We start from the raw sequence: 19,020 nt of genomic DNA on the forward strand, positions 1-19,020 counted from the left end.
TTTAATGTACAAATAAATGTGAGCACTGTGCATTTGTACTAGAAGATAGGTGGTAATTTTGGATTAATTTGTAAAGGACAAACAAAAATGGATCATTTTTAAATCCATAAAATAACTAATTTAACATTCTGGCATTTATGTAATGTTGACTTCCTCCTTGTTCACATTCTTGCACATAGGAATTCAAAAGAGATGTTTTCCCCCTTTTTTATTTAGCTATGATAGAACAGTTTTGAATATTTATTTTGATAACTAATATAGAAAGTTTTTGAGTTCATTGATTATATAAAATTCAATGAAGGTTGAATAATCTTTGAACTACAGTAGTTATCTGCATGTCTCATCCATGTAGGTGCAATAATGTTGGGGGTTTTGAGAACGAGAACCAAGCTAACTGAGCAAGTTGAACTTTAGCTATAGTGTGTGCTCCTTTATTAATATGCCTGGAGTAATAATAAAAATATCAAATTAACTCAGTATTCCATGATTACTAATTCACTACTATCTCAATTACAATTAAGTACAAATTGACCCTTCGCTAAGCCGCGCCCGAAAACCGCCAATGGCCAATCATGTCTTAGCAACCGTAACTATGCGCGGGAGGTCTGGCAAGCTTTCGAACGAGGGAAGATGCTGAAGCATTGTGCGTATGGATTGTGCAAATCTGATACCGGTATACTAAAAGTTTGGACGGGGGAGAGGAATTGTTTTCCTTCCAGAAAATCTAAAAGCCAAGGGGAGAAATGATTGGCGTGATCTAGCATCTATGTGCGAGACCAATTCTGGTAAATGTCGACATGCTTAACAAAAACACCTATTACTTGGAAATATTGACGGTTCTTTGGTCATAATGATATAACGTAAAATAAGACGATTAAAGAGACAAGACAACGGCTCACTGACATACTTTAAAATATATTTCAGCATTTTGTTAATCGACGTCCTACTAACGTTACCCCTTAACTTAACCCAATCCGATCTCAGCTGCTCTCCCGGTATTCCACAAGATTTGTTGATAAGCTGTTTGATTTATAATTATTAAGATTATTTTCACATAACCTGCTGTGTATGAACACAGCTGTTCCTCAGTTTGTGTTTTCCATTTGAACGGTCAGCGTATGAGGCGCTGCTGCTTGCGCTGGGACTAATAACGTTAGGCTTTAACTTCAATATTATTCTCTAATCGGTTGCATATAATGTCGTGAATATATCCATCGAATGCATACTGTAGTCCCTTTTGTCTTGCTCTCTCAGATATTTCACTTGTTCGCCGAAAATTACTAATTATCTCATTGGGAATGTCTGACACCGGGTGCATCCACACTATAATAGATGGGCCAGCCGCGAAAGCTTGACAGGCGTAGCAACAGTAACTAGGGAGGGCGGGGCTTAGCGAAGGGTCAATTAACTGTATTGAGTTGTGTAATATTGTGTAATGAGTTGTCAGGTCGGCACTAAAACAATCCACTACATTATTTAAACTTATGTTAAAATAATTAAGATTTCTGTGCCACCCCAGACAGATTGCTGGCCCTTGTCTGGCCACCCCTATGAAAAAAATCCTGGCTCTGGCACTTAATCAACTTTGATGTAACAACATATTATGTAGCTTATTGTATTATTGAAATAATATTTCTATAAATAATTCGGCTGCATATGATGAATTTTTGATTCATTAAAAATCAATTAAATAATAGTATTTCCTCATGTCTCACCTCAGAGTCTTCAGTTGACAGTTTGGATCCTGCAGGAAATCACTGAGCTGCTTCACTCCTGATTCTCCATGATCATTTCCTCTGAGATCCAGCTCTATCAGGTGTGAAGGGTTTGATCTCAGAGCTGAAGCCAGAGCTTTATAACCTTCTTCAGTGATACTGCAGTCTGAAAGTCTAGAAAAAAAGACAATGTTATATTTAGATAATTAATCTGTTATTTTAGAAAGTACCTGAACAAATTAAATTAAATAAACTGAATTATATTTTGTTCCTTGTACAAAAAAATATAGTCAGTTGAAAAACAAAAAGAGACAAATGGAAGTGCAGTCAAACAAAAGGCCCCAAAGAAACAATCTTAACACTTATCACCACACATTGATTTTCAATATATATTTTTTTACTTAGCCTATTTAAAATCGTATTTGATTGCAGAGCACCGTAGCGCATTGACACAGTACTACCTCTCTCACTCTAACTCATTATTTTTACAAAAAAATTCCACGTATACACTGCAGCTAAATTCGTTTGTGAGTTCACCTTTTAGTGCTTAATCCTGTTTTGTACTCACAGAGTGTACAGAATGACAACCACATTCAACAGCTGAATTAACGCCCTAAAAATGCAGGTAGTGACAACCGCAAAATGCTATACAGTGTGTATAGAGGAATTGTTTTCCTTCCAGAAAATCTAAAAGCCAAGGGGAGAAATGATTGGTGTGATCTAGCATCTATGTGCGAGACCAATTCTGGTAAATGTCGACATGCTTAACAAAGACACCTATTACTTGGAAATATTGACGGTTCTTTGGTCATAATGATATAACGTAAAATAAGACGATTAAAGAGACAAGACAACGGCTCACTGACATACTTTAAAATATATTTCAGCATTTTGTTAATCGACGTCCTACTAACGTTACCCCTTAACTTAACCCAATCCGATCGCGGCTGCTCTCCCGGTATTCCACAAGATTTGTTGATAAGCTGTTTGATTTATAATTATCAGGGGCGGATCTACCCCTGCTGCCACCCCAGTTGGGAGCAACGATTTCAAAGTTATGGCAAATTTGACAATTTACGAGCGCGAATCTCTAATGTCCGACTGCAGTGAATTCACTCTGTGCACAAATGACAACCGTTGACGTTTGAACTTGAGTGTGCGGGCAATTACTTCTGATGAAAACTTCCGGTGATCTGACAGCGGGAGCGGGAGACACCGAGAGCAAGAGACAACAGCGACCGAGTTCCATTCCCAGAGAGATAAGTTTTCAACCCGACCAAATTTTAAAAATCAATATAATTTTACGCAGAGGCATAGAATTTACTAGGGACGCTAGCGTCTTCTCTCTCTGCACTAGGCAAGCGCTAAGCACTGCAGGCGTAGATACACACTCGCGTTTAGGTGTGTGAATCGAAACTAACGTAACTAGCGTTTATCATTTTCACGTCTTTTTAAGTTTTACCAGTTTAAACATTCAAGCATTGTTAAACCATCCCATGCTTGCGCACTCAGAGATGTCTTTTACTGCGTGTACATACAGTAAAGCCTAAATCCGCTCGCCAGAAACAAAAGTTTTATCCCTGGATTACATCGCCTTAACAGTTAAAAACACGCAAAATTATGTCGAAACTCTGGTCTTGGTGAGTAGTAACCTCGTAAAGACAGTCGATTGTGTCTTAAATTAGCATTAAACGTGTGTGACTGACAGACAGTGAGTTACTATTATGAGAAAGGAATGGATCCGTGCTAGTTCTTAAAGTGAACGCAGCCATATGTGTCTCATTAATTCAGTTGTCATAACAACACAATATTGCATTAATTGTAAGCAATCAGAATGAATAGCCTATGTATTTAATTCAGTCTGGACTAAAAAGACTATCCAATGTGTTATTTTACATTGGATTACTTTATTCAGATTCTGTAGTATTTCTGACATACCAAAAAAAAAAAAAAAAACTACTCCAAACTACTGTTCTTTTTTTATATATATAAATATAGGATTTGTGTTAGGTCTACATTCATTATAGTCGAATCGAGAATCAAATAAGGAATCAAAATTTAACATGTGAATTGATACCCAGCCCTAAAATCTCAGTCCCCATCAATTTCAAAATCAAACCTACGCCACTGATTTTACGTTTATTTCACCTGTGCGTTTCTATGCTATCTGTTAATTTGTGCAAATGAGATGAGTAAAGATCTTGCATCTGTTTTATAAATCATTATTCTGTTTAAATCATTAGTCTGTTTATAAGCAAAACATACAATATATGAGCAATAGCTATATTAAATTGTTTGTGGTACAACCTACAGTTAAAAATATAAATGTAAAATATGTGATAATAACATTGATTGACCAATTGATGTAAGTAAAAATATAAATGCGCAGAATTAAGAAAATAGTATTTAACAACTCTAATCATAGTTGTAACTCTATGTTTACAGTAGGCATAATTGTCATTGTATGTCTAGCATGAGTCCAATTCTTTTGTTTGCGAACAGTTGTGTTTCACTCATTAATCTGACTATGCAACCGTGTATTTAATTGGCACTGGCTCGTGTGTGATAGTAATATGGATCTCAGTAATATTTTAAGTGATGTAATTGATGTACAAGAGATCATTTTCGGCTTTCTCTGGCTCCCTGCACTGGGCGAATGCTAAACCGGAAGTGTCTATCCGCACACTTGCCTGTGTCTTACCTTAAAGGAACACTCCGACTTTTTGGGACTTTAGCCTATTCACCTTACCCCCCAGAGTTAGATAAGTCCATACATACCTTTTTCATCTCCGTGCGTGCTATAAGTCTGTTTGACGCACCCACCGCTAGCCTAGCTTAGCACAAAGACTGGATGTGAATGGTTGCAGCTTTCACACTAATCCAAATGAGTGACAAAATAACGCAAACGTTTTCCTATTTACATGTTGTGGTTTGTATAGTCACTTCGCTCAGCGTTGGAATAAAGAGTCAGCAATTACTAACGTTAGATAGAAAAGCATAGTTTATCATGGGTGTTTGCTTTATTGTATGAGCTGTGACAATAAACAGGGGAGACCAGGTAATACAGTACCATGTTTCATTGATTTCCAACCAAAAACGCACCCAGATTTATAAATATCACATGAATAAATAATTATTATTACAGGAATCAATATATTTTAAATGCAATTTATTAGCTGAACCAAATGTATTCAACAGTAGCCTATATATACAGTATTGCATTACTATAGGATAGAATAAGGGGAAAGTAATAGCACAAATTGTTTTTGCACAATGAACTCACAGCCTATCGTACCCTTTTGCACGCTCAAGTTCGTTATTTCCATGGTTATTTCAAATTTAGGCTACTAGGCGCGCCGCGCGCAGGGTGCAAGTTCAACGCGGTGAACAAGCGCGTCCGCACCGCATCAAGATAAAAACATATTCATACCCTAATCATATAATAGTGTCACTAACGTTACATTAGATCTGGCTAAAGGCACTGTTACAGTAGGTCATCTAAAAACATAACGGAACACTTACCTCAGCTGCAGGTGATCCACTTGTCCTGTCTGTGCTATCGATGGGATGGCCGTATCCTTCAGCACATTATGGTCCGTGTGGCAAATTCCATTTTTTCAAAATAGTCGTCCTCATTGAAATGTACCGAGCAAACATAATGTCCCTTGATAATCTTAGGTGTGTTTGGATAAATATCCAGAGTAAGTTAGCCATTTCTTCATCCAGTCAGCGTTTTTAGTTGGAATTCTGTGAAACATGGTATTACCTCCCCTGTTTACAGTCGCAGCTATTTAAAATAGAGCGAAAACCCATGACTCTAAACTACGCTTTTACTATTTATAAATTGCTGACTCTATTACCCAAACACCGAGCGAACTCTCCGCTCCTCACCACGGCTGGTCTCCGGTGATGCGGTTATTACTCCGTCAACGTAGCAGTGCTTCGCCTTCAGAGAATAGTTCCCAGGTTTTATACGGTTAAAAGATGTCTGTGTCTCATTTGACTTTGTTATTTGTACATTATGTGACTATACAAATCACAACATGTAAATAGGAAAACGTTTGCGTTATTTTGCCACTCATTTGGATCAGTATGAAAGCTGCAACCAGTCACATCGAGTCTTTGTGCTAAGCTAGGCTAGCGGTGGGTGCGTCAAACAGACTTATAGCACGCACGGAGATGAAAAAGGTATGTATGGACTTATCTAACTCTGGGGGGTAAGGTGAATAGGCTAAAGTCCCAAAAAGTCGGAGTGTTCCTTTAATGCCTTTTTTGTGATAATGCCCCTTAATTCTATCATACTTCTATGGCCACTTATAAAAAAAATAAAATCAGATCCAAAAGCACACACATCTACAGCAAAAACACTCAAGTTGGGTGCTCAACAGAAAAATATATATAAAAAGGGGGAAAAAAGTCGGCACACCTTGGCTCCAAAATTGCAAAATATGTGGACTTACACACAGGTGGTAATGTCTCAAGCATGTAGGCTCTTCGTCAGACAACTAAACATTAAACACACCCCATCTTTATACTCTCAGGTGACCCTAGGTGAATATAAAGGTATGCCGACCTTTTTTACCTTTTTTTAACACTTATTCCTAATATGAACTGTTTCACCTCAAATGCAAGACATTGATTACATGAGATTAATTTTGTATGAGTTCGTAAATGGTAGAATATGCCCTTTTGTAGTGTATAGGCTATACTTCTTCTCATCTAACTGTGTTAACTGTGATTAAATTCAGTATACGTATGCCATATTGCCACCCCTCAAAAAATCCTGCCCCCCTCTTGCCACCCCATAAATATTTTTCTAGATCCGCCACTGATAATTATTAAGATTATTTTCACATAACCTGCTGTGTATGAACACAGCTGTTCCTCAGTTTGTGTTTTCCATTTGAACGGTCAGCGTATGAGGCGCTGCTGCTTGCGCTGGGACTAATAACGTTAGGCTTTAACTTCAATTTTTAAGATATTATTCTCTAATCGGTTGCATATAATGTCGTGAATATATCCATCGAATGCATACTGTAGTCCCTTTTGTCTTGCTCTCTCAGATATTTCACTTGTTCGCCGAAAATTACTAAATATCACATTGGGAATGTCTGACACCGGGTTCATCCACACTATAATAGATGGGCCAGCCGCGAAAGCTTGACAGGCGTAGCAACAGTAACTAGGGAGGGCGGGGCTTAGCGAAGGGTCAATTAACTGTATTGAGTTGTGTAATATTGTGTAATGAGTTGTCAGGTCGGCACTAAAACAATCCACTACATTATTTAAACTTATGTTAAAATAATTAAGATTTCTGTGCCACCCCAGACAGATTGCTGGCCCTTGTCTGGCCACCCCTATGAAAAAATCCTGGCTCTGGCACTTAATCAACTTTGATGTAACAACATATTATGTAGCTTATTGTATTATTTAAATAATATTTCTATAAATAATTCGGCTGCATATAATGAATTTTTGATTCATTAAAAATCAATTAAATAATAGTATTTCCTCATGTCTCACCTCAGTGTCTTCAGTTGACAGTTTGGATCCTGCAGGAAATCACTGAGCTGCTTCACTCCTGATTCTCCATGATCATTTCCTCTGAGATCCAGCTCTATCAGGTGTGAAGGGTTTGATCTCAGAGCTGAAGCCAGAGCTTTATAACCTTCTTCAGTGATACTGCAGTCTGAAAGTCTAGAAAAAAAGACAATGTTATATTTAGATAATTAATCTGTTATTTTAGAAAGTACCTGAACAAATTAAATTAAATAAACTGAATTATATTTTGTTCCTTGTACAAAAAAATATAGTCAGTTGAAAAACAAAAAGAGACAAATGGAAATGCAGTCAAACAAAAGGCCCCAAAGAAACAATCTTAACACTTATCACCACACATTGATTTTCAATATATATTTTTTTACTTAGCCTATTTAAAATCGTATTTGATTTCAGAGCACCGTAGCGCATTGACACAGTACTACCTCTCTCACTCTAACTCATTATTTTTACAAAAAAATTCCACGTATACACTGCAGCTAAATTCGTTTGTGAGTTCACCTTTTAGTGCTTAATCCTGTTTTGTACTCACAGAGTGTACACAATGACAACCACATTCAACAGCTGAATTAACGCCCTAAAAATGCAGGTAGTGACAACCGCAAAATGCTATACAGTGTGTATAGAGGAATTGTTTTCCTTCCAGAAAATCTAAAAGCCAAGGGGAGAAATGATTGGCGTGATCTAGCATCTATGTGCGAGACCAATTCTGGTAAATGTCGACATGCTTAACAAAGACACCTATTACTTGGAAATATTGACGGTTCTTTGGTCATAATGATATAACGTAAAATAAGACGATTAAAGAGACAAGACAACGGCTCACTGACATACTTTAAAATATATTTCAGCATTTTGTTAATCGACGTCCTACTAACGTTACCCCTTAACTTAACCCAATCCGATCTCGGCTGCTCTCCCGGTATTCCACAAGATTTGTTGATAAGCTGTTTGATTTATAATTATTAAGATTATTTTCACATAACCTGCTGTGTATGAACACAGCTGTTCCTCAGTTTGTGTTTTCCATTTGAACGGTCAGCGTATGAGGCGCTGCTGCTTGCGCTGGGACTAATAACGTTAGGCTTTAACTTCAATTTTTAAGATATTATTCTCTAATCGGTTGCATATAATGTCGTGAATATACCCATCGAATGCATACTGTAGTCCCTTTTGTCTTGCTCTCTCAGATATTTCTCTTGTTCGCCGAAAATTACTAATTATCTCATTGGGAATGTCTGACACCGGGTGCATCCACACTATAATAGATGGGCCAGCCGCGAAAGCTTGACAGGCGTAGCAACAGTAACTAGGGAGGACGGGGCTTAGCGAAGGGTCAATTAACTGTATTGAGTTGTGTAATATTGTGTAATAAGTTGTCAGGTCGGCACTAAAACAATCCACTACATTATTTAAACTTATGTTAAAATAATTAAGATTTCTGTGCCACCCCAGACAGATTGCTGGCCCTTGTCTGGCCACCCCTATGAAAAAATCCTGGCTCTGCCACTGGTTGTTTGGTGAAGCGCTTTCATGATGACGGCACAGGAGTTGTTTTTATTTATGAATGGGAGCGGCTGACACTCATAATTCATATTTACCCTCTGATGTCTAAGGTGTTTTTGGGGTCCTTAAGATGTTTTTACATGCCCTGACATTAGTGCTTTTTGTAGCTGCTTATAAACATGTTAATGGCAAATGTGTCATTACAGTCTATTCAGCACAAACAGGGCTACCATAATATGGGAGCAACATGTATGTACATGTTTGTATTTTTGAGAGAATTGTGTTTATGCATGGCACATGTTTATTGAAAAAACTAAAAATCTGAAAATCATCCTGCATAATCATTCACATAAAACAATACATTGATTGAAATTTTGTAAGAAACGTTTTGTTTGGAAAGGCAATATACATGGGGGCGTGAAAGATCATGAATAATGATGTGGTTCACACCTGAGAAGACAATGACCTGCATAATGAGCCTTTCATTCAGGTGTTGAGACCACAAGAAAGAATGTGAAGACTTATTTTCTATGCTTGCAAATTGTACAATATCCAAGGTAAACATTTCTAGTAACTATGCAGTTCATTCTCATACTGTATTTTCAGAAAGTTTTGTAATATATCCTCTCCCCAAATGTGTCACTAAAAAACCCAATAATAAATACTTTAATGAGAAGGCTTATATCTTGTAAATATAGTTTTTGCTATTTTATAAAAATGTTTTCACATGTAAATCAACAACAATTATATTTTAACAATATTTTAAGTGTAATGTTTTTTTAAAGTATAAATTTTATCATTCGATTTTCAAAGTTAAGGAATCATTTGTTTGAATATAGCCTACACTGAAACAAACACTATAATAACATCTTGTTTTTTTTATTTTTCACAAAATATTTTTGCTCCTCGAAATGAAACTAAACCAGCACTTCTGACATAAATTTTTAAATAATGTCAGAACATTATGGTTTCCAAAGTGCCATTCATTGCAATTTTGGGAGTGAGTCGTGTTCCGTATACACATGAAAAGATTATTTAGGGAACAATTATTTACGATAATTTACAAACATGGAAAGATAATTTACGGGACTAATTCTCACATTTAAATGCAGTTGTCAATCCTGAAACTTTACAGTGTTTATGTGGCCTTACATCCACACAAAACATTCAAATACATATATTCTGTAAAGAGAACATCTAAAACAAATAGCACCTTTCATTATGGTTGACTTATTATTATTTGTATTTTTTTTTGTCTGTTGACACACCACTTACCTCAGAATCTCCAATGTACACTTTTTATTCTTCAGTCCAGTGCAGAGCAGCTTCACTCCTGAATCCTGTAGATTATTATTGTTCATGTTCAGCTCTTTCAGATTGGTATCTGATCCAAGAACTGTAGCCAGAGCTGAACAGCTTTTGTCTGTTAAGTCACAATCATTTAACCTACAATATAAATAAATCACATAAAAGAATTGGATGGAACATATAGAATACATTCTCTGTATAAAATACATAAATATTTTCCATTATTTTTACAGTAACAGTAAATATACAGTGAGGAGTGTGAGCAACACTGACATTAGAGATTGTGGGTGGTGATGGCGCAGAGGATAAGACACATGCTTTTGGTGTGAGAGACCCGGGTTTGAATCCACTGTGAGACACCAATGTGTCCCTGAGCAAGACACTTAACCATGGATATCCATAATAAAGGCTAGATGTCTCGTCCGCGCTGCTGGCCAATGGACACACCTGGCGGCCATCTTGTCACAGGCAGCTTTCTCACTTGTAACATTGTGTCTAATGGTGTATGTACTTTTTTAAATAAGCATAATTTGCTCAATTTTCTACCGATTTTCAAATGGTTTGGTTTGTTATAAACATCAGAGATGTAGTTATGACACTGCACATGTATGAATAATAAGTGTATAAATAAATAATCATCCAGAATTATAGCCACGTTAAAAACATTTGTAAGAAACCAAACAGTTTGTAAATCCGTCAAGATTTCAACGAGATAAGAGTATTTGTGTTCGTGCTGATCACTCATCTTACATCAGGAACCACAGAGCCCGCCAGAAAGCTTGCCTGTGACAAGATGGCCACCGGTGATGACGAGAGGGACTCTGCCTTAAGACTACAGATGAAAGTTAGCTTGTAGCTAATTCTGGTATGGCTGAATGCCATACACTGACCCTGTTAAATAAATATAATAAATAAACATCTAGCCTTTATTATGGATATCTATGCACTTAACCCCTAGTTGCTCCAGAGGTGTGCAACCTCTGACATATATAGCAATTGTAAGTCGCTTTGGATAAAAGCATCAGCTAAATGAATAAATGTAAAATGTAAATGTAGAGGTTAACTACTCTTTTCTATATTTTAGTATTTTTGACAAATGTACTAGATAAAACAAACAGTGCTTCATCCTTTGCCAACCGAAGTTCATGTTTTGCTGAAAATATGTGGCATATGATTAAGAATCACTATATAGCAGTGTAGATAAAGGAGACGAGACCAAAACATGACTAATTACATTAAATTACTTACAGAGCTCTTTTGGCGGTTTTGATGACTGCCGATAATCTAATGAGGCACTCGTCTGATTTCTTGAATTTCTGAAGCTCAAACTCCTCCAGCTCCTCCTCTGATGTCAACAACACAAAGGCTAAAGCAGACCACTGGGCAGGTGAAAGGTCAGCAGATGAGAGACTTCCTTTGCTAAGGTGGGTCTGAATCTCGTTCACCAGAGTTTGATCGTTCAGTTCATTCAGACAGTAGAACAGATTGATGGATCTCTCTGCAGGGAGATTATCTTCTAATTTCTGCTTGATGTACTGAACTATTTCCTTGTTGCACTGAACTATTTCCTTGTTGCTCTGGTCAGTGCCGTCTTGCTGTGTCAACAGACCTCGTAAGAGTCGTCGATTGGACTGGAGTGACAGACCGAGGAGGAAGCGAAGGAAAAGGTCCAGGTGTCCATTGTCACTCTCCAGCGCCTTGTCCACTGCAGTCTTGAGAAAATCAATCATGGTTTCATTTCTGTTTTCCTGTTCTGTAGACTCATGATCAAACACACTTGTCTTGTTGATGTCTAGAAACAGATGTGCATAAAGGGCTGCAATAAACTCTTGAATGCTCAAGTGAACAAAGCAGAACATGGTACCAAGAACGATCCCTGTTTCCTCCTTAAAGATCTGGGTACACATGCCTGAGTACACTGATGCCTTATAGACATCAAGATCACAGGCTTTCAGGTCTGATTCATAGAAGATCAGGTTGTTTCTTTCCAGATGATGAAATGCCAGTTTCCCCAGTGAAAGGATAGTGTCTTTATCCCAGGAAACATCTGGTGTGTATTCTCCATCATATTTCCGGCGGCTCTGCTGGATCTGAAAGCGGAGAAAGTGTGTGTACATTTGTGTCAGAGTCTTGGGAGTGTCTTCAGTGTTTGATTCCTGCAGTGTTTTAGAGATCTCATCAGCCTGAGTGTTTCTCACATCATTATTTCTCTTCTCCTCCAGAATGTTCTGGAGAACAGTGGCTGAAATCCAGCAGAAGACTGGGATGTGGCACATGATAAAGAGACTCTTTGATTGTTTAACATGGTCAATGATTTCATTGGCCATTTTCTCATCTTTGAATCTTTTTCTGAAGTACTCTTGCTTTTGTGCGTCGCTGAATCCTCGTATCTCTGTCAGCCGGTCGATACAGTCAGGAGGAATCTTACTGGCAGCTGCTGGTCTGCTGGTGATCCAGACGAGAGCAGAAGGAAGCAGATTTCCCTTCATGAGGTTCGTTAGGAGAACATCCAGAGAGGCTGGTGACGATACATCACGCCACATCTCATTACAATCAAACTTCAGAGGAAGGCGACATTCGTCCAGTCCATCAAGGATGAACAGCACTTTGAACTGATTCCTTCTTGTAAGGCTCAGTCCTTTTGTCTCTGGGAAAAACTGAGTTATAAGGTCCATCAAACTTAGTGTTTCTTTCTCCTTTAAGTTCATCTCTCTGAATGGAAGAGGAAATATGAAGCTGATATCTTGATTTTCTTTTCCTTCAGCCCAGTCCAGAACAAACTTTTGCACAGAGACTGATTTCCCGATGCCAGCGACTCCTTTTGTCAGTACAGTTCGGATCTCCTCGTCTTGTTCGGGCGCTTCAAACAAATGTGTGCATTCAACCTGTATCTCTTGTGCTTCATGACATCTGGAAGCAACTTCAATCTGTCTGACCTCATGTTCAGTATTGACCTGTCCACTGCCACCCTGAGTGATGTAGAGATCTGTGTAGATGTTATTCAGGAGTGTGGAGTCACCTTGCTTTGCAATTCCTTCAAACACACATTGATACTTCTTCTTTAGGCCACATTTCAGCTGATGAATGAAGAACAGCTCATCTAAACACAGGAACAGAAAATAGATAGTTTTAGTCTTCATTTTCTCTCCTACATTTATAAGAGACAATCAGACAGATGATGACGAGTCTCTTGCCTTCTAGAGCATCAGCAGCTTCATCTTGCTTCATCTCTCTCAGGTAATGTAGTGTGAGATCAAGAGCTGCTTCTTTAATACGGCATCTGTTCTCATTAAAGTCCTCCACTAAGGATTGTGTGTTCTCTTTTTGTAATATTTTCTTAAACTTTTTCAGCTCATTTTTCAGTAAGGTGATTATTTTCCTCTCAAGGTCCTACAAAGCAAAATAAATAATTCAAATTAAATAAAACCATACATCGATATTTATAAAACATATTAAATAAAAGTACAAACGTAAACATTTTAATTAGCTGTAATTATTAATAAATAAAAATAAACTGTTTTCACATTTCATTCTTATTTTATGGGTTCTTAAAATGAAAAGTAAACTGTCAATAATAATTAGAAATTACATTTCTAGTGAGTACTTTTTCAGGAAAACATGATAAATAATCTATTATTTTTTATAATTATTAAATATTTATAAAAATGTAAGCATTTTTTTACCTGGAAGATCCACAGGAGATTCTCTGTGAAATTCTTGTGTTTCCTGTGAGTCTTTAAATCTGAATCTGAAAATCTGAAATGTTTCATATTCAAGCCTGTTAGCAAAAATAATAATAATAATAATAATAAAACTAAATACTGCATTTCCAGGAAATGTATAACCAAAATCTCTAGTAAATGATTTTAGCAAAATATACTCCAGTAAATATTTGAACTGTACAGCTTTATGCTAAATATTAATTGATACACTTTCTAACACAGTCTGTGACCAAAAATAAGAAACACATGAAATACCCTTTGGTTGGTGATGGTGTTTCCTCACTGAAGTTTGGTAGGTCACCATCTTTTGAGCAGTCACTCTTCACAGACACAGACCTGGACACATGTGAACTTGATCAATCACGGATGAAACAAAGAACAGAGAGAGAAAAAACACTTCAATACAGAAGATACTTCAGTCTCATTATAAGAGGACGTTTAATGTTCGAAATGGTAATTAAATACAGTATAGTTGTGTATTTGTCCCACTCATGACTGGATAGATGGTGTATTGACTTTCCAATGCCATTGCCATTGATAATAGGAGTAAGCAAGTATAGAAGCGTACAAACAGAGTCCATGCAGGCGGATGTAGATGCAAACAAATGTCTTTCTTTATTCCTTGATGATCTCAAAACTTGTCTTAAAACGTCTTGTGGCATTTCCTCATTCACACGCACATACAAAGCCATACCTTGTGGACAGCATAAGAAATCCACCTTGCGAGACACTCTGCTGTGCAGTCAAAAAACAGTGTGCTTCCCAAATACCAACACACACACTTGTTGCTCAGGTGCTCTAATTATACACAGCACAATCCAGTGGACGAAAAACTTAACAATCCAACAAATGGCTCCTACAGATGGATTTATTCATGTTTGGTTGCATGATATTTTCTGGTAAATTTATGCCCCCTAGTGGCGTTCTGTGTTATTGTGTTCCTGGAGAGAAGCTCAAGACTGAGTTCAGTAAAAAGGAAATCAGACTAGCGGACAAAGTTTTCTGTGAATTATAGTTGTATTTAGTTGAGTTTCATCACATTGTGTAGAAATTATAACTATATAATGTAAAAAACATAAAAATACCTTTTGATAGATGTCTTTTTCTCACTGAAGTGCGGTAGGCCACCATCCTTTGACCGATCACTCTTCACAGACACAGAGCTGGACACATGTGAGCCTGATCTTTCACTAATAACAAATAAAGACAAGAAAGTTTAATTACAGAAGTTAATCTGTGTCTGATAACGGCACAAACTCTCTGTAGTCCTTCACAGATGGAATGTGATGAAGCATTTGCACAATCATTACTGAAAACTTTTTGTAGAATTTTTTACATTCATTTTAATTGTAAAAATCAACGTACATTTAGCCTATAACACTACTTTAGTACTGCAATGTAACACTTCTGCTGAATGAGAGGCAGAAAATATTGATTTAGACTGTAAATATTAATTTTCCTTTTCAGATTTAAGATGTTTATCATCCACCGGCCACAAAATAATGATATTGTATGCTATTTTTTAAATAAGAAGTTCTGAAAAGCATTTGCAAATATAAAGCAATGCTTAGTTCTTCACAGGAAGAATCTAAAACTTCAGTAGCTTAAAATGATTGTGAAAACAGTCGCAGTCTTACCTCTGTTCCTCTGAGAGACTCGTCTTAGAGAGAGAGTCATTTCCTCGCTCCTCTGACATACTGCAGCTAAACTAACATTGGAAACAGATCAGCACTGGTTTCAGTTTGACCTGGAGATGGCAATATATGTTCCTGAGATTAATAACATGGCATAAAATAACAGAATCAAGAAAATAATGAAGAATGTTAAGTTACCAGCAACAACAAACACTACAACATAAATTAAGTCATGGCTCTAAATGTACTAGTGAATAGACATTAACACTGTGTTCAAATCATTGAGAGGGAAAATTTGTTACAGTCTCTATTGCAGTTTAGTATCATTTTACAATCATATCTAATGATTCATGAATTGTTGATTCTTTTGTCACTTGATCATTATTTCAAGTTCACAATATATTTAATCATTTTCAAATGCTCTCCTCAAAACGTGCATCATTCATTCAGTGTTTTTTTTAATTTAATATTGAAAGTAGAAAAATTTTAAAAATAAAAAAGAACAAGAATTCAGCTTGCTCAAGGGTAGAAAAATGCAATACACAACAGGACTACATGGAGATGCCAACTGACCACTATACCAGCTGCCTTAAACTTACAGCAAAATACAAATTAAATATTAAACATTTTGAAAATGGCGACCTGAAGGCGGCTCGAGATCATCAGTGAACAGTTTCTCTGTCAGAGTCAGCGTTTGTACCTGTGCTTGGAGTGATGTCTGATGTCGTTTTTTTTGTGTGTGTGTGTGCATATTAGCATTAAAATGTATTGTTTCCGCATTAAGGGAAGTGACAGGAGCCATCAAAAAAACTTATAAATATGATCCTGAGTAGTCGGGGTCCGACCTGCACCTGTGGTCCGCAGTGTGTGTTCTGCAATGAGGTGCCAGCAAATGATAGCATGAGACCATGCAAACTTCAGTGTCACATTAAAACTGAGCACACAAATTTAGTGAATAAGCCAGTTGAGTTTTTGAGAGGAAGCGTGATGATTTGCAGTCACAAAAAAGCAGAATACAGTTGTTGGGCACTATTAACATGAAGGCAATTAAGCATCTCATCGTGTTACGGATAGCGAAGGCAGGCAAACCCCATAACATCGGCCAAACACTTCATTACATTACACACGTCAAGCATGTTTTGTTAACTTGTGGTTATAGGCTTACTGATGTTAAGTGATTTTAAAAGTAGCCTCAATTGTATTGAATTACCTTTGTTCCAATTAGTGTTGTCACGATACCAAAATTATTGTTTCGATACCAATACCAAGTCAAGAATTGCGATTTGCAATTTTTTCAATTGCGGATGAAATCTGAACTAGGAAGAATGTTTAAAAAAAAAATTACATTTTTTTTCTTTCTGGAATCAATGATAAATACATGTCTGACCCTTGTAACAAACCAAAAAAACAAGAAAAATCGCATTCATGATGATTTAGGGTGATTTTATTTGCGTTAGACCTGTGTCTACTACATTGACGCTGATGCATTGAAGTGGAGGGGCTCCCCTGTTTCAAGATGGCGGCTCTATTGACGCATTCGTTCCAATGAACTGCCGTATCCAAGGTGAGGTCTAGTGTATATGTCTATGACATGTGTGAATGTAAGCGTCCGTAAGCGCCGCTTTCTATTTCATTTTAGTGATAATAAGTTGTGAGTTTACATTTATATCTGTATTTATCTGCTGCTAGCCTACTACTTTGTCGACAGAAGCTTTTAGGAGCGCAAGAGATCTATTCAGTCTATTCAGGTGTAATTGTACATTTTCTACTGTATATAATACTGGAAATATTATAGCCTAGTGTCCAATGTTTTCAGAGAATATTTGTTTATTCCTGATGATTCTTCTGCATTGTAGGCTATGATTAGGTTGAGCGAATAATACTAGTATACGTGTGTGATATTCATCCGTCAAGAAAGTCTCACTTCAACCAGGGAATCAGGGCTGGTAACCATGGCCATCCCACTACTCACTGTTAGCATATGCACCATCACAATTAATGATCATTTAATTAAGAGAAATTTACACCATATGAAAATTACAATCTGGCTTGCTGTCCGATGATGCATGCCAGGGCATTTCATTATATATTTTACACAAAGAATGTGCCATTTTTTTTTTTTATCATGCTGATAATTTTATTTAGCCTTTTCATTTAGTTAATATTATCTGCTAACATTTAAAATTAGAAATACATTTATCGACAATTTCAAAAGTGATTTATAAAACCTGTTGAATAAATGTAATTGAAAATATGATTTAATTCAAATAAAATGTACATTCTTTGTCACTACAGCATATACACAAGTAACAAAGTGAAAGTCTTGCAATTATGTTGTGACAGGAAAGAGCAGAATCATTACCTACAATATATGTAATGCACAGTATTCTCTTGACATACATTACTATACAAAATGCACAAGAATAAGGATACATTTCATATACATTTTTCCCCACGTGAGATATGTCAGAAAGGTGAACGAAAACTTCAGATGCATTTATGAAATATCTGGAGGGTATTTGTAAGTTCAGATCAGCGAAAGAAAGACGTTAAAACAATTAGCAAAACATGCAGTGTATTAAAAACGAAGTCAAATTTTTTTTTTTCACTTTCACAGATATTTTATTCAGTTTCAATTTATATTTGCATCATTTTCTTGAAAATGTACGTTCATTATTGGAAAAAAAGGTAATTCCTGCATAAACAAGTAGGCCTGCATAAAGTTATGCTGTTGCAAAGATGAATGCACTTTTAAAAAAGTTGTGGAAATAAAATGTCTTTGAATGCAAAATTAAAAAATATTTTCATTTTATCAGATTTTCTTGAAACTCCTCATTGCCTGGAACACACAAAAGATGACATTTACTGCAGAGGTGTATGTGTGGGATTTTGGGGAAGGGGGGCTCAGCTGTCCTAACCCACTGTAAGGAGAGGCTCACATTCACCCAATTTGATTATTACAGTTAGAAATCAGTAGAACATCTGTGACAATAAATCAAGTGGGCCCACACACTCATCCATGTCTCTCATTCAGTCACAGTCTGAAACTAAATAAATTGTTGCAGGTCTGTGACGTGGATTGAAAGCTTGATGGCCAAAAAACAAAAAAACACAATGGCCGCTTCACTTTTAAAGAAAACAGAAATAGTTTAAAGTGCTTGGTAGTAACTTACTCACCGTCACGACGTGAGGAGATATCCAGTTGCCACGATCGTCAGGCCCAACTGTACAAGTTCAGTCAGCAACAGTTTAGCAGACACGGAAACCGGTGAAGAACAAGCCTACTCGACGCCACAAGTCCATGGACGAGGAGGTTATCAACATATAACTAAAAAAACACCTGTTCTAGGGATGGCTGACGCGAAACAGACGTTCCGAAGCTCTGCGAGATCCCGAAGCGCATATGATTTGAAAGTGAAACAGTAGTGATTCAAAACACCCACGTCATGTGACTACGGCTAAATTAAGCTTGAGTGTTTCAACAGGTGGCCCGCTAAATCAGGGTTTGACTGATAGGTCGGTCGGGAACTAATCACACAGTGAAGTCAATGCATTTTCACATCGTGGGTTTTTGAG

The 19,020-nt window shown here is 36.9% G+C and overlaps 2 protein-coding genes across 2 annotated transcripts in view; both read right to left on the reverse strand.

Moving 5' to 3' along the window:
* Window positions 1-10,141, reverse strand: part of LOC120484833 (ribonuclease inhibitor-like) — a 127,343-nt gene extending 117,202 nt beyond the window's left edge. The window contains exons 1-3 of the mRNA XM_089130723.1: window positions 10,056-10,141; window positions 7,239-7,412; window positions 1,716-1,889 (exon numbers count right to left, since the gene is read on the reverse strand). Of these exons, the coding sequence (XP_088986849.1) occupies window positions 1,716-1,889; window positions 7,239-7,412; window positions 10,056-10,141 (434 nt within the window). The remainder of the gene's footprint in view (window positions 1-1,715; window positions 1,890-7,238; window positions 7,413-10,055) is intronic.
* A 1,191-nt stretch (window positions 10,142-11,332) lies between these two features.
* LOC120468724 (protein NLRC3) lies at window positions 11,333-18,754 on the reverse strand. Its single transcript, XM_089130791.1, has 6 exons — window positions 18,622-18,754; window positions 15,448-15,557; window positions 14,896-15,000; window positions 13,772-13,844; window positions 13,283-13,478; window positions 11,333-13,188 (listed from the first exon to the last, which is right to left on the reverse strand). Exons 2-6 carry the CDS (start codon window positions 15,504-15,506, stop codon window positions 11,333-11,335), a joined length of 2,289 nt encoding a protein of 762 aa, XP_088986917.1. The 5' UTR covers window positions 15,507-15,557; window positions 18,622-18,754.
* Window positions 18,755-19,020: the final 266 nt, after the last annotated feature.

Source organism: Pimephales promelas, chromosome 5 (assembly GCF_988280905.1).
Source record: "Pimephales promelas chromosome 5, fPimPro1.hap1.1, whole genome shotgun sequence".
In the NCBI taxonomy this organism is placed as follows: Eukaryota; Metazoa; Chordata; class Actinopteri; order Cypriniformes; family Leuciscidae; genus Pimephales; species Pimephales promelas.